Raw genomic sequence first — 15,405 nt, 5'->3', positions numbered from 1 at the left:
CCGGCCCCGCCCCGGCCCCGCCCCGGCCCCGGCCCCGGCCCCGCCCCGGCCCCGCCCCGCTGCCGTATAAGGCTGCCGCCGCCATCACCGGGCCTTGGTGTGCGCGGAGCGGGGTGGGGGGAGGCGGCCGCCGCCATGGTGTTGAACCCGGTGCTGGGGAAGCTGGTCAGCAAGCGGGTGGTGCTGGCCAGCGCCTCGCCGCGCCGGCAGGAGATCCTCACCAACGTGGTGAGTGCGGGCCGGCCGCCTCGCCGGGGCGGGCGGTGCTGCCCTCGGGCCCCCGCCGGGCCGGGCCTGCGGGGCCCGCCGCCTGCCGGCCCTGGCGGCACCGGGACTGCGGGCACCAGCCCCGGCCGTGCCTCCCGCCGCGGCGGGGCTTGTTATGCTTGAGGCGATGGCGGCGGCGCGGCCGGGCTTCCCCGCGGCCCTGCCCGCCTGGGCGGCGGCGTTCGGGGCCGCCGAGCGGCGGGGGCGGCGCTGCCCCCCGAGCTGCGCCCCGCTCACGCCTGGGGGTTTCGGGCCCAGTTGTCGGTCCGGTGCCCTCCGTGAACAAGTGCGTGTGCGCCGGCTCTGTGTGCCGTCAGGGTAACGTGAGAGCGGACCGAAGTGCTCTGCTGAGGGGCGGTGGTGTAAGCAAGCAAATAAAAGACTTGCTTAGGCTGAAAAGTGCTGGCATAATTACTTCTGGCATATAATAGAGAAGTTTGAAAGTCCTTACAATGGGCTGAAGTAATTAAAAACGTATTTCTGTTGCCTTTACTTCTGATACTTACTACTGAAACCTCTGAAAATTTGGCTTGGGCTTCTGGAACTTAAGAAAACTTCACGGGATCGGTATTATAACCGGGGGGGGGGGGGAGGGAATGAAGTGGCTGTCCCCTTTCTGTAGGGCGCCTGGGGGGGGGCAAGGGTGGCTGTAGCCCATCACTCCCACCGCCCAGCCCTGGGAGCAACATGCCAATCTCACTGGGCTGGCAGCAGCGAGGCTGCTGAATGGCACTCCGGTATTATAATGCATCTAATTTGGGTTGCTTAGTGTTATTATTCTTCATGGGAGAAGCTGAACTTAAGTGGGAAGAAGTATATTCCTTTCAAAATACTGATCTGTGGAGAAGAACCAATGTTCAAGCATGCACCAAGTTACTAGAAACATGGTGTTCCTACTGGGTGTAGTGAAGTTACGGGTATAACCTGGAGTCAAGAGGCAGGAAGAATAAGGGTTTTCTTGACAAAACTGTACAGGAGCTGGCTTTTCTTGTGTGCTATTTATCACATGTATAATGACAAAGTGTGGGTAGTAAAGCTCCTGTAAGAATGTGTGGAAGATTCTGTGGTACTAGTGTGCAAGTAAAGTGCTGTGGATGGATTCAATAAAAAAAAAAAATCCAGTAGGGAATAGTCTGTTTATGAAGTGCGTTAATTTCATACTGTTAGATTCTTATAGAAGAATGGTGAAATTACTAATGCAATTAGGTTCTAATAAATAAGGGTAAAATCAAGGAAGCACACCAGTTTAAAAGTTCTTTCTCACTGGGGTTTTTGTTTTGAACTGCTTGCAAATGATAGGTATGCACCAAACGCTGTAATAGAAGCATTGTTGTTTTCCCCTATGTGTTTGGGGGGAGGGGTATAGAAGTGGAAAGAGCAAAAATCGTATTTGTCATTTCCTTGATACGTCTTGGGAGCCACCTTTAATAATGAGATCAGATTGACTGCATTGTTTTCCTTTCTTACAGGGCTTGCGGTTTGAGGTGGTTCCATCCTGGTTTAAGGAGACACTTGAAAAGTCATCTTTTGCAGCCCCTTATGAGTACGCTGTGGAAACAGCAAAACAGAAAGCTCTTGAAGTAGCAAACAGAATGCATGTAGTAAGTTACCAGCTATTTCAGCAATGAGTCGTGTGAGTTACTGTGACTTAATTTGCATGTACTTCTTAGGTGGTCTCTGAGTGCATTTTCCCACTGAAGGCAAATGGATGTTTTTCTGCCATGTGTGAAAGAGCTTCCCAAAATTAACTCACCTAATCAAAAGAAGGTCATGTGCCTGCAGTTCAGGTTTTCCACAAATAGAAGTGCCCTGCATCTCTTGTCAGAAGAATACCTGCTCTCACTTGGGATATATACTTGGTAGTTCCTTTTAGCAGTCGAGTGTGTGGCTGAGCAGCTCTTCATTCCAGGTATTTGTTGGCTGTGGAGACAGGCTCTATGGAAGAACACATGATGTGCATTCCAGTATTTTGCTATAGCTTTCACTGAACAGTTGTGACCAGAGAATAGTTCAGAATTTGTGAGTATAGAGGTGCAGGAGGAAAGGACAAAGAAGACAAAGTCTGTTTTAAAGCATTCTGGACAAAGAAACAGGCAAATTTCATTTGAAGAAGGGAGAAGGTGATGTCAAGGCATCTGTTTTGTATCCCAGATATTACCAAAATCAGTGATACAACTTACACTCTCAGTGGCATATTTGACTTCTGCCTTTGGCTGTGATCACTGTGTTTGAGCATGTAAGGCTGTTCTCTACCAGAATCTATTTCGATGTCTAGCTGATTAGATCCCACAAAACGTACCATAATAATTCCTTAATAATATAGCTCTGAAAGAGAGGAGTGTGTTTGTTGAATCTGTACTGCTGACAAAAGGAATGTTGAACACTTTAAACGAGCAATGTTGCCAGATGTCACTGTTCTTCAAAGCAAATATTGCATGATCTCCAATGTAAATCGTTATCCAGGTTTCTGTCATCTTCTTTTCAGAGAGTGGTAGAACATTGGGAGAGTGGATTTTAAATGCAGCCTTGCTAACTGATTTAGATTAGGCTTTCCTTCCAAAACACTATACTGGCAATAATGCTACTTATGTGGATTTCAAAATGCTTCTTCATACAGGAATTTTTTAAATGATGTCTGGCATTAGTTTTACTATTTAAAGCACATCAGCAGCCTTTCTACAGAAGAATCACCTCCCTACAGACTTTTTATTATAATGATCACAGTTACAGACAAGTTTCCAGCCTTGCTGTGTTAAATAATAACTTATGTACCTTATAACATGCAAGTAAATCAAAACTCAGCTGTGAAGACAGATACTTAGTTTAAAGCTAAGAAAAGGCTACAAGGAATCTTTATATACCCATACTTCTCAATCCCCCAAAATGGGCTGTATGTGTTCCCTTTTGAGAGAGATAAGCAAAGTATAGGTAAAGAAAGGTGTGTGTTTTCAGCAAAACTTGGCTTAAAAAAATGATCCTAGAGGGCTGTGTTCCCTGGCTTTCATACACTGGGTGCTTCCTTTAAAGGAATTTTGTCTGCCACCTTGAAGACCGCATTTACTTTTGAGAAATCAGTTCTTTCCTGGATGTATTTGTTAATCAGAAACATACTTGGGGAAAAATTGTGACCTGAGAATAGTCTGCCCAGGCTTCCTGTTTTCCTTTTATGAGGATATAAATAATTACTACTTTGTACCCAGTGCAAAAGGAGCAGCACTGTCTTGTTTTCAGGTCCGTGTAGAACCCTGGCTGTAAACCAGTGAACTTACATTTTCTTACCTTAAGTTTTAAAAGGTTTTGTTCTTTCTAGCTCTTTTGAGAAATACCTTTTTTCGTTATGCCTTTACAGAAACACCTGCGAACACCTGATGTTGTCATAGGAGCAGACACTATTGTGGTAAGAAGGCTTCTCTGGTTTAGCATTGTTTTAGTTTATGGCAAGTGTAGAAAATACTTGAATCTTTAGGTTAAAGTTACAGTTTGAAAGCTGTCTTCACTGAGAAGTTATATCTGCAATATGATGTGCCTTTTGGGATTTATAGGTGTGGGTTGTAGGGTTTTTTACCCCAACAAGGCAATTTTTGGTATCTTGAGTGCTAGAAGCCTTGCTGGTTTTGTGGAGATGCTAGTATTGAGTAAGTATTGCTTTGGATTCTCTAGTATGTAATGGAAATGCTGTTCTCGGGCAACTGTTGATTGGCAGGAACTCATATCATGTGAACCACTCAATGTTGTGCCTTGTAGTGGGCATAACTTTATACCTGTCGCCTCCGCAGAGACAGTGAACAATTAAGGACAGAAGCAGAATTACCCTTTTGTTTGAGAGTTGCAGCCACTGGAGGGTGGAGTGTTGCACTTGCCTGCTTTACACAAAATTACCTGTTCTACTAAAGTATCTGTGCTTCTTGTTCTACTCTGTAGACTCATGTTTGAAGCCCTGGCTGAAATCATGGGTTAAATGTCATGTCTGACCTCTGTTTCTGAAAAGTAACAGAAAGCAGCACACTCACTCTGTCTTTTTGCTTTAGACTGTGGATGAGCAGATCCTAGAGAAACCAGTTGATAAGCAAGATGCATATAGGATGCTGTCAAGGTCTGTATTTTTAAGTAAGATTCCAAATGTGTGTATTAAGCCGTTTTAAAAGGAGCTGTACAGATTCCTTTACATGTATGAAGAACTCTGGACACAACTTTTTCAATCCATTTTAAATAGTGTAAGCTAGTTCTGCCACTGAAGGAGTTAAACCTGCTTTTATGTTACCCACAGCTGCTTGCTCCTGCCCAGTCACCTTAGGAAGCTGATGAGGGACATAACGAACCATTTTGTTTTCACTTGGATTAGTTTTCAGAGTAATTTATCACAAGGCTGTATGTATGCTTCAGTGGGTACAGGATGGGGAGATACGGAGAGAAACCGTGATAGGAAAGAGGACAGAACCATCATAGAAGTGGTTTGAGGCTTGACATTTAATTGAAGAATATTGCATTTGCAAGAAAGTACACTGTGATATGTGTCCATGGACAATTGCTTTAAATTCCATAGTTTAACTGAGGAGGAAAAATCTACTTCCATCAGTGTTCTCCATGGATGGTAGGCTGGTGTTTTTTGAGGCGTCTGGGTTTTTCCTAAAGGATAATTTTTCCTACAGTGTTATCTTGTGGCAATTTCTTTTTTTTTTAAGAAACACCAACTAAATAACTCTAGTCACCTCCTTTCTGAAGAATGAGCTGTGGTGAATCCTGTAGTCGCCCCTCTGTTTTATGGGCGGAGTACAGAAAAGGTGCACTGCTTGTTTCACCAGTTTGTTGTAACTCTGGCATCTCCTAAAGAGAGAATACAAGTGGCTTGGTAGTTTTTGGAGTTTTGCTCTGTAAGTCTATTTTAGATAATTTAATTTTTTAATTTATGGCTTAAGCTGAATTTTTGATCCTTTGTGGCATGTTACTAACTTAAAATTAGTAGTCTTAAAAAATAAAAAGAATTGATAGCTGCCTGTGTTAGTAGGAGATTCCCAAAGGAGTGAGCCTGGCAAGAGCTTTCTCATAACTGTTTACTTGAAATCATGCCGAGTTCAGGTAGTTCAAAAATAGTCCTATAAAAAAAGCTTAGTCTACTTCTCACACATGCAAATGTTTTGGGGTTTGTTTTTTGTTTAAGTTCAGTCTCTTAGTCATGGATATGAGATGCACTAAAAATTTAGGTTTTAGGACTCCTCTTAATTTTGCTCTGTATGAGCAGGAAAGAAATGCAGACAAGATATTTATTTGCCTATGTATCCAAGGTGTCCGATTAAAATTTTCATTCACTGTTTCATCTTACAATTAATTATGTGGAATCTTGTGGGGGATAGTAAGAGTGTGAGATGCTTCTGATCACATCAAATAATAGCCTGGCTAATCTTTAGGAGGCTAGTCCTTAGTTAGTCTCTTCATACGTTCAAGTTTTCATATTATTTATTGCACTTTGTCGTATACACGTTAAATTACTAACTTTAAAGCCCTCAAATTTAATCGGCCACAGTGTGGCGGTCTGGAGCCAGTAGACGAGGGAGCACATGGGTCTGGGGTAAGAGGAATAGAGGCGCTCTTCCTCTGTTCTGCATCTGTTACCTGACCCTGGCTTGCCGTGGGATCCCTGGGGGCCAGTCTGGATGAAATGAGTATGTAACCTTTAGTTGCCTATGACTCGTTTAGTCTTAAGTTGCATCACCGAGCTATTTATTGCCAGCTTTCAGTGAAGATGCCTGTAATGGTAGTGTTTATGCCATTTGTTTTTTCCTTATGCATTTGAAACAGTCACTTCTCCCTATGTACAGTAAAGAAGCTGATACCATGGACTGCTTTTTCAGATTGTGGACACTGGTACAAATGGGACTTTTGGAGACTTGATTGAATTTCTTGATAATATTTGTTTGTTTTGCCAATGTCTTTTCATCTATTTTGAAATAAAAAATTAAAATAAAATGTATTTATTTAGGATATGTGTCAGAGCCATCAAGTGATGTATTAATGGCCTGTTTCTCAGGCTGTAGTAACGTAATCATGTAGAACATTTTTGCACATCACAGATTTCATAAAACTGTAGCTTAATGCACCTTTTCCCTGACAGGTTGAATGGGAAAGAGCACAGCGTTTTCACAGGAGTGGCTATTATACATTGCAGCAGTAAAGGTATATGTATCTTTTTATTAAAACTCAGCGTTTGCATTTAAAATTGTGCTCAATAAGGACTAGTGCAAGTGAAGAAACAGGATGGAATTGTTTCATATACAGTCTCAGTTGGCTTCCTACTCAAGATGAGGATTACCTTGTCAATATATAAATTAAAAATTCCCCACAAAAGTCAACCTTCTTACTGTGTTCATTTGTCACACAGGAAGGAGGATGACAAAATACAACAGACTTTAGAAATACTGTCTCAGAAAGCTACAGGACTAATTAAAAGACCTGTGTAAAGTGTGGGAATAGTTTAAATGACATCCAAGTAAGGCACTACAAACTGGAACTGAGCAGAATCTGATCCATATTAACTTTATTTCTGTGTTCTTTTTACACTAGCTGATGAATATAATCAGTTACTTTATCTGTAGTTGCTTTGTTTTTCAGTAAGGGAAGCTTTAGAGCCCATTTTTAGGGGGCGAGTAAAGTAATGGCTTAATGCCTCAGGCTGTTAACAGACTGTAGGGAGCAACACATCAATTTCTTTATTAGATAATTTATGTAGTAAACAAGTGATTTTTATGAGAACTGTACTAATGTAATTTGAAGAGTTTGGTTTGAGTGACTGCCTTTGATAATTATGCCAATATTCTTTTAGTGGAACTTTTGCAAGGATCACTTCTCTGAAATGTCACTGGACATAGTCTTTGTGTATCTACAGCTCTTGATCTTTGCTGGAATGATTGCTTGTAACAGAAATAGTCAAGTGATCCAGTACCCTTACTCATATGCTACTACAGTAGAAAGACCTGCCGCAAAAGAAATAAAAACATGTCATCAAGGGGTTCCTGTGAGCAATATAGCAAGAATAATTATGCCTTTAACTGTTTAGGAAGAAAGTGAAAGTACACATAACTGTAGTACTGATGCTATGACAGCACATCTCACTTGAAGCTTACATCATATTCAGATGGACAAAAATACCATAAGTCTGCATATTCCCCAAGAGTTTTCTAGAATGCATTTTTAGTTTTCGTTTATAATTATAATGCTGCCGTTAAGTACAGCATGTATGTTACAGATGGAATTTTCATCATCAGTTGATTGGTTTTTTATCAATACTGAAAGACATAGAAATCTGTCTTTATTTTAATATTTTTTTACATCTGGGATGTTAAATGTTTTTTCAATACTAACACCATTAACAATTGGTTATTCTTCTTCCTTTGGTCTGTACTGTGGATCCTTCTTAGTCCTCCTCAAGAATTTCCACTGCTGTCAGAACAGCGGTAACAGGAGATGGGTATTTATAGAAAAGAAGAGAGAGAACAAATACTCAGTGATGTGCACACTCACTTTTGCAAGGCAGCTTCCTTTTGAATGTGTTTTGGAAAAGTCTCTGTATACAATGATACCAGATTCACAGTTGTCCACATGCAGCAGGGTCCAGGCAGTGTAGCACTACATTGCACCTCTGGCCTTCACTCAACCACTTCTAGATACGGAAGTCTGAAATCTTACTTCTTTAAAGATATATGAAAATGACACTGATTACTGATAGGACTGCTGGATGCCTGAGTCTGCGGTGCAGATGCAGCTGTACATTCACAGTCAAGCATGTAATAGCTATGTGTTGTACTATGATGTATTAAGAGTTCTTTGACAACAGTTATAAAGTCAGAAGTATGTTTGTAGCTTTCTTTGTACTCAGTGCTGGATGTGTATGCTAACAGCCCATAAATAGCTCTGCATAAGCATCATTAATGTAAGAGTGCATCCCACACAGGGAGAGCAATCTGTTGCCCCCAAAAGAGGACTGCAGAGGTTGACAATGCAAGCTTTTACTTTTCTGGGGAACTTCTGAGTCCACTATCCCTAAAGAGCTTTGTTAGTAGTTTCATACATCTGTGTAGTATCTTTAATTTTTTGCGCAAAAATGTCAATTGAGTATGAAATGAAACTTGATGTTATGCTCTCTAAACTACAACTTCTGTTTCTGATAAGTTTTCTTCCTTTCTGTAGATAATCAGCTAGAGACAGAAGTCACTGATTTCTATGAAGAGACTAAAGTAAAATTTTCTGACCTATCTGAAGAGCTCTTATGGGAGTACATCCATAGCGGGGAGCCAATGTGAGTAAGACCCTGAAGCATCACACAGTATTTGAGAATAGGCCTTAGGGTATGTTATTAGCCACCAGCATAGGACATTTTGTCCTGTGTTCTGAGAAATTTTGCTGTGTATATATGATAAATGATAGCACGGGTGATGCAAGGTGGGTATTCTGTTCTTATTGTCTGGAGGTATCATTCCTCCAGGGAAAGTAAGTTACGTTTTTAGTATGCTTGCAAATTTGAAAAGTGAAGACTGTTGAAATACTCTGGATTAGAGCAAGCACTCATGCAATACACAATTACCTCTCTGTTAACAAAAGCATTCAGGGAGCTTGGATACCTGGACAATGGATAGTTCTCATTTTAAAACAGGTGAACAGAGCTAGTATTCGATAAGAGTGTTGGAGAACTTTATTGAAAGAAGCTAGAACTTGGTTTATTTAGTTTATCAAAATAGCACTGCTGTGATGCAGGAAACACCAACTTAATTTTCACTTATTCTTGTGGCCAGCTTATGTGTTCCCGTACCATAATTGCCTCTTAGCTTGTGTGTTTCTGCTGCCTTTGTAATGTACTAGTTGCTTAGACAACATTGATTCCACAGAAGAAATAGGATGAGAACAGAATGCCTAACTATTGCTGAGATAAAGCCGACTAGATTGTCTAAAAAAGGAAAAAAAAAAATTACTTATTTGGAGACCAGGGAATGTTTGTGACTGTACAGAATTTGCCTTTCCTTTGTGTTAGCTGAAGCTTGATGAGGGCAAATAAGGCCATAGTTAGCACTATGGACTGCCTGTCTGGTGATTTGAGGTGAACTTTTCTGTAACTTCAATTCAGGCTGTGTAAGAGTATCAGTTGTGTTCTTTAAACTCATTTTATGCCATAAAACAATACAGTCATGTTGTACTGGGAAAAGAGGAATCAGTGTGGACTTTGTATTTAAGTGCTTATGTGTAAGTGAGGCATACTTTCTGAATATGTAAGGTTCCCAGCCTGTTGAAGAGATTGAAGCAAAATTGAATTTTGCAGGGAAGAATGTTTTGGCAAGACTATAGTTTGCAACAGAAATTCCTAGTTAGTTTTTTGGAAGGTGATCTTTAGTGTGTAGCTGATCACAAAGTTGCATTTTGAAGGCGAAATGACCATGAGTTTTCAGGAAGAGTCACAGGCTGAAAAAATATTTTTAAATATTCTGATTATTTCCTCTGGAAGAAAATATGCTTTAGCAGTGCTGCAGCAAAATGGCTTATGAGCAGTGCTGAGTAATTCTGTTCATTTTGCTAAACAGTGTGTGACAGCAAGGGTGTCTCAGGGACTAAAGGTTCAGAGAATGTATTTCATTACTCTCTGGAGCAGAAATCAATCAACATTCATGTAATCAAGAGGGTAGGAAGCATTTGCACTAGCCTTGCAAAGGAACTACTAAATATATTGTCCTATAAATTCTGCAAAACAGTAAGGAAAACTCTGATGGGTTTTGGTTTTGGTTGGTTGTTTATTTGTTCTGTCCTCCGTGGCCACTCATACTGGTTACACATTTTTGTGCATACAGATTTTTCTAAACACTACTGCAGTTCAAGTGACCATTTGGGGTTTTTTGATGGCAACTTAATTTTGTGAAATCATATGGGACTTAGTCATCACATGAAAAATTAACAAAAAATTGACCGTCTTGAGGATTGGATTGAGTTATTTTTAAAGCAAGGACAAAATTGGCATATGGTATTTTAAAAGTCAGGCACTGGTGACACAGGGACTAATTCTAAAACTATATAGGTGACTTAAAGTATGAATAAGGGAAGAGGGAAAAGCACTATCTCAAGGTAGGCTGTGATAAGGTATTATAAAAACCCTCAAAAAATTCTGGCTGTGGAAAGATGGCCTTCTCCTTTCTGTTTTATTCTTGTCCCTTCTTCCAACCAGGGGTTTTCTGCCTGCTGGCAGGGTCTCTTTCTTCTTTTCTGGCCCTCTGTAGAAAGAGGGCTGGACCACAGCGATCTGAAGTGTTTGGGGCTTGTGTAATGAGTAGATGTAATTTCTGCAAGCCTCTTTGACCCAGCTTTTTATTTTGCAATCTCCCTTGTGAACAACTTCATCTGTTCCTGCTCACAACTTCCAGTCTGAAGATCCTCTGTGTTTTTTGTTAGCCTTGCTCTGAATGGTGGCAATGAAACCAAAGGACCCTACTGCACTCTGGGAAAGAGGTGATTACAGAGGCTGGAGCTCTACAGTTTCAGACTTAACTATGAAGTAATAAAATGTAGAATGTAAACATCTAACTTTCTTCCCTTGTATGATTTCTTTTAGGAGTTACGTACAGTTGCTATAGCTTTGAAGGCTCCTTCAGATTTTGTGAATAATTCTCACAGCACAAATTAGCTCAGGGATATGCTTGAGATTATCAGCTCTTCAAGATTAAGAGCAAAAAATCTTGCAAATGCAAGATTACAAAAGTAAGGGGAGCTGTACAGTTCTTTTACTAGATTTAACTTTGAATCTTGTTTTTAATCTATCATGTTGCTACAGTTAACTCCTCTGTATGAAAAGATTGTTCTGCACTCTCCAGAACTTACTAGCAAATCTTTTTGTTGTACGTGCCTACCTCTGCTCCCTTGCAAATGGAAATGCATCTCTGACTGGTTCCATGATGTATGTAGGCTGACTGGGCATCTAGCTGTAGCCTCTCGCAGAGACAGGCAACCAGATTCTGCTTCTCCTTACCTCTGTCATGCCAGTGTCTCTGCCCTACAAAACCACTAACTTCATATTTAAAGGAACTAGAGGTGGGTCGTCTTTAATTTGTAGACATGTGAAGTGAAGACAACTAAGTCTTGGTATCCAATCAACTAACTAATAATGCAAGAAATTAGTGTACAACTTCTAATGTATTTTAAATATTTGCTTCAGTAAAGATGAATTTTGTCAGTGATGTACCTTTAACCTTCAGACTGTAAGTGAAGTCCAGTCACTAGCTCAGATGTATTCTGTCTAATGTGGCTGAAATTTCTTTGTATTTCTACTGTATGGGCCAAGACACATGTTTCACTGTCATACATGCATTCTTGCCTTTGGAAACCCACCTGAAATCCAACCAAGTATCTCCTTTCATCTGTAGGAGCAGTAGTACCTGTTGGCACAGCGGGGATTTATTTGATCATTGGCTGTCCGTTAGACAATACAAATATCGTATACATGGATGTACTATTTTGTGGCATGACTAAAGTTAAAATCCTAAAGCTAATAAAGGAAATGTGCTTTGATGTTGCATTTTCAAGTTACCTCTATTTTACCCCTTTCTTAACATTTTCCCCTGATTGTATTGTGTGTGGGTTTGTTGTTTGAGGAGAGGGGTGTGTTGGGGGGCGGGGGTGTTAGAAAAAAAATCAGTGGATGTTGCACACATTCCTGCTGAAATCGTTGTCCTCTGCAACAGTTGGTTACTGAAAAATGTTTTAGTTGCAGCAGTGATCTTGCTGCCTGTGAGAAGGTCTTTAAAGTGAGTTATATTTTTATTACAATGCAAATTAACTGGTGCTGTGCATAGTTTTATAAATGAAGCCTTAAAGTTAGTGCTATGCTAATAAAAGTATCCAGTTACAGAAGCCAGTCAGATTAACCAGAGCTAGTTATGAAAGCTTTATAAATACTGATACATTCTGGGTTTTAGCATGGAAGAGCCTTGCTGAAAAATCAATGGAACTGTTACTAACTCCATAGCCTCATGCTTTTGGACTAGAAGCTGTATCTGTAGTAGAGAATCCTACTCGGGATCCAATGCCAGCATATGAAGTTCTATATAAAGATTAACAAGATGTGGCCAGTTGTGTTAACATCCTTGTTGTGGGTCTGGTACAACTGCTTGTGATGGTCACCATGGTTTTTTGTTGCCTTGTCAGCGTATACCAGAATGATTTCATCCTACTGGACTGCAACTTCATTTAAAAATGAAAAGACTTTTTAGTCATTAGAGTATTCTGAATTTAGATGATGTAAGTCTTAAGTATGGTGTAAAAGAAGGAATAATTTAAACAATGATGAAACTATTCAGTGATGCTTAAACACGAGATTAAAGGAAAAACCCCATTCCCTAGTTTATAGATTTAAAAAATCCCATTTGCAGGGGTACTGATTCCTCTCTTAGGGGGTTGTCAGAAAGGGGGTCCAGAAATAATTTCTAGATGTGTTAAGAGCTGGTTCTGATAAAAACTAAGATGAAAAATCTACAGTCATCTTTGTGTAGTAATATTCTCTTACAAGTAGTTTGCATAATTCCATACTATCTTAAGTTAATAGAGTTGAGACTGACTGACATTTGGTTTCAAAGTTTGTTGACTTAGGCTTTCAGATTCTGCTGTTACCATGTGGTAAGCATACTTCTTGCTGCTTTGTTCCTTAAATGTGAACCGTAAAACTGTTGGCTGTATTGCAGCCTATCTGCCTGTACGCATTTCCATTCCACACAGTGGAATTTGCACAATTGCACCTAAAGACAAATTGGATTTCCAAGGTTACTTTCTGTGAAAACACATCCCTGTGCCAAATTACAAGTACTACTGTGACATCTAAGAGCACGGTGTTGTAAAAGATATCTGAGGGTTACACAAGAATTGAGTAAGGCTGAATGGGACAGTAGTGGATTTTGTATTGGAATAGGTTGCTGGTTCCCAAAAAAAGTCCTGTCTTCCTGGTCTTCATTTTAGATATTCCTATGACAGATCAGCAAGACTCATAAAACAATCATTTCAGTTCTAAGATGTCTTCTTCAATGTGAGCTCCTTTGGGAGCTAATATATTCCTAAGGGCCCTTCAGCCTCTTGTGGAATAGAGTGAGGGTCAGTATGCAGCTGGGTGACCCGGTGATGCTTGCAGTTACCCTTTTGGTAGCCAGGACTTGGAGAATGTTGGGTGACCTATGGCAACACAATCTGACTGCAGTCGGCAGATGTTCCTGCTGCTTAGGTGACTATGGAATTTGGACTGTGTGAAGCGTAAACACCTTAGGCTGTTCACCTTTACTAAAAATACTGATCCTTATTTATCCTGTGATTTATAAATTGAAGTGTTGAGCCTAACTAGTAGATTTAATCTGTCTTTAACTTGAGTATGCTAGTCTTTCTTCCAGACTCAGCAGTACTGGTGGATTGTGTTCTGTACTACCTTTACTCTTAATGAGATACATGTAGATGTATGTTGTTTTTGTCTTCTTTCCCCCAGGGACAAGGCTGGTGGATATGGAATCCAGGCCCTTGGTGGAATGTTAGTCGAGTATGTCCATGGAGACTTCTTGAACGTGGTGGGATTTCCTCTGAATCACTTCTGCAAAAAGCTAGCAGAATTGTACTATCCGCCCCCTAAACATAATGTACAACATAAAAAGTACGACTCTATCCCTTCTGTGGACACTTTTGAGAATCTAAGTGATGGAGAAAGTGAATCTTCAAATTTCACAGAGCATAAAGGTGCCAGTAAGTTGGACAGCAGTGGGATGTGTTCCTCAGGAGCTATTTACAATTCAGAAAACAGTTCTAGCATCAAAACTGGTTTTACGGTACCTTTGGAAAATCAGAATGGAGTGTTGGAAAGTGCAGCAAAACTTCCATCTAAAATTCTGGAGCTGATGGATGGTTTTAGAGCTTCAAAGGTAAGGGAAAAAGAAAAATAATCATTACATTGCTGACTGATACGATTGTTTCATTGGACTTTGGTATATAACAGGTAATGTTAAATACTTGAGCTGGGGTAAGAATGTATTAATAATTAGTAGCAAAGGACCACTGAGGTACAAGAGAATCTGAGAGCTGAAACTTCTGGTGCAGTGCAAACATTGGTTTTTGGTATTTGCTTTTATGTGTTCTGTGACATTTCAGTTACCCATTTGATAAAAAAGTTGTCTCTTGAGAGGGGAAAAAAGTTCTAGTATGTGGGGTTTTTGTGGTGGTTTTTTGTTTTTTTTACTGATGATGAGCACAATTAAGCAGAAAGTTACCTTTATATACTCTGTGAAGAAACCATTTAATATGGTTAGCTTATCTGGCTTAAAACTGTGACAAGAGTTGTACATGTTATATTTTCTTTCTAACTTTCAATGCTTAGCATTAGAATTCTGTGGAAGATCTTAATTTTTTTATTAATTGTTGAGGATGTTAGGTTTTTTTATACCCTGTTCCATGTTCCAGGTATATTTACCTGGTAATACCCATGCAGTAGCTGATGGAGACGTACATGTAATAGCTTACAAACAGAAGCTCGCATGTTCTGTGTAGCAGCCAAATGTGTGTGATGAGGAATCAGTAGCTGGACATTTTAACTACTACCAGGTTTTCTACTCATAATTTCAGTGTAGCGAGGACAGTGATGAAGGTGAATGAGAAATGAACACCAGTCATTCTAACAGATCACTGATTTCCATCAAGTCATTCATGTTTTAGGAAGAGGTGAAAAAACTGCTAAAGTAGCAGGGAAATGACAAACCTGGAACTAAAGATGTAATAAATTTGAGGGGGAGTGGAGGGAAACATGCCAGACAGTGGACAATGGTTTTGCTGAAACAGCGGGAAGTTGTACTTGGATGTGAAGGAAAACTATAGTGTGGTCACTGTCAATCTGTGGGCATGCTGCTTGCAGGCATACAAAGCAATATTGAGAAATGTGGAATAAAGCAGCCTTGAGATTGCTGTTTGTGAACTTACTTGTCTGTCTATAGGGAGTGAGTTTTGATGTATTTGATTGGGTGAGATGATGCTTAGCATTTCTTCAACTTAAGTAAAAAGAATATAGAGAATCATCACCATTTTGTTGTGCATTATGTGTACTGTTCACAGTGATGTGATGCCAAATTTGGTTTTGTGCAGTGAAAGACTGGA

General features: G+C 40.1%; 1 protein-coding gene across 3 annotated transcripts in view; it reads left to right on the top strand.

Annotated features, from left to right (window-relative positions):
- Window positions 1-68: 68 nt before the first annotated feature.
- The window catches only part of ASMTL (acetylserotonin O-methyltransferase like), a 31,369-nt gene continuing 16,032 nt past the window's right edge, over window positions 69-15,405 (top strand). For all 3 annotated transcript variants that reach the window (XM_056327687.1, XM_056327689.1, XM_056327688.1), the window contains exons 1-7: window positions 69-228; window positions 1,737-1,868; window positions 3,617-3,664; window positions 4,296-4,360; window positions 6,377-6,438; window positions 8,449-8,557; window positions 13,757-14,183. In XM_056327687.1, the coding sequence (XP_056183662.1) occupies window positions 136-228; window positions 1,737-1,868; window positions 3,617-3,664; window positions 4,296-4,360; window positions 6,377-6,438; window positions 8,449-8,557; window positions 13,757-14,183 (936 nt within the window). In that variant the 5' untranslated portion in view covers window positions 69-135. The remainder of the gene's footprint in view (window positions 229-1,736; window positions 1,869-3,616; window positions 3,665-4,295; window positions 4,361-6,376; window positions 6,439-8,448; window positions 8,558-13,756; window positions 14,184-15,405) is intronic.

The sequence above is a fragment of the Falco biarmicus genome, chromosome 2 (genome assembly GCF_023638135.1).
Source record: "Falco biarmicus isolate bFalBia1 chromosome 2, bFalBia1.pri, whole genome shotgun sequence".
Classification (NCBI taxonomy): domain Eukaryota; kingdom Metazoa; phylum Chordata; class Aves; order Falconiformes; family Falconidae; genus Falco; species Falco biarmicus.
Note: the sequence above shows the minus strand (reverse complement) of the source record. Positions and strands in the feature narration are given on the sequence as shown.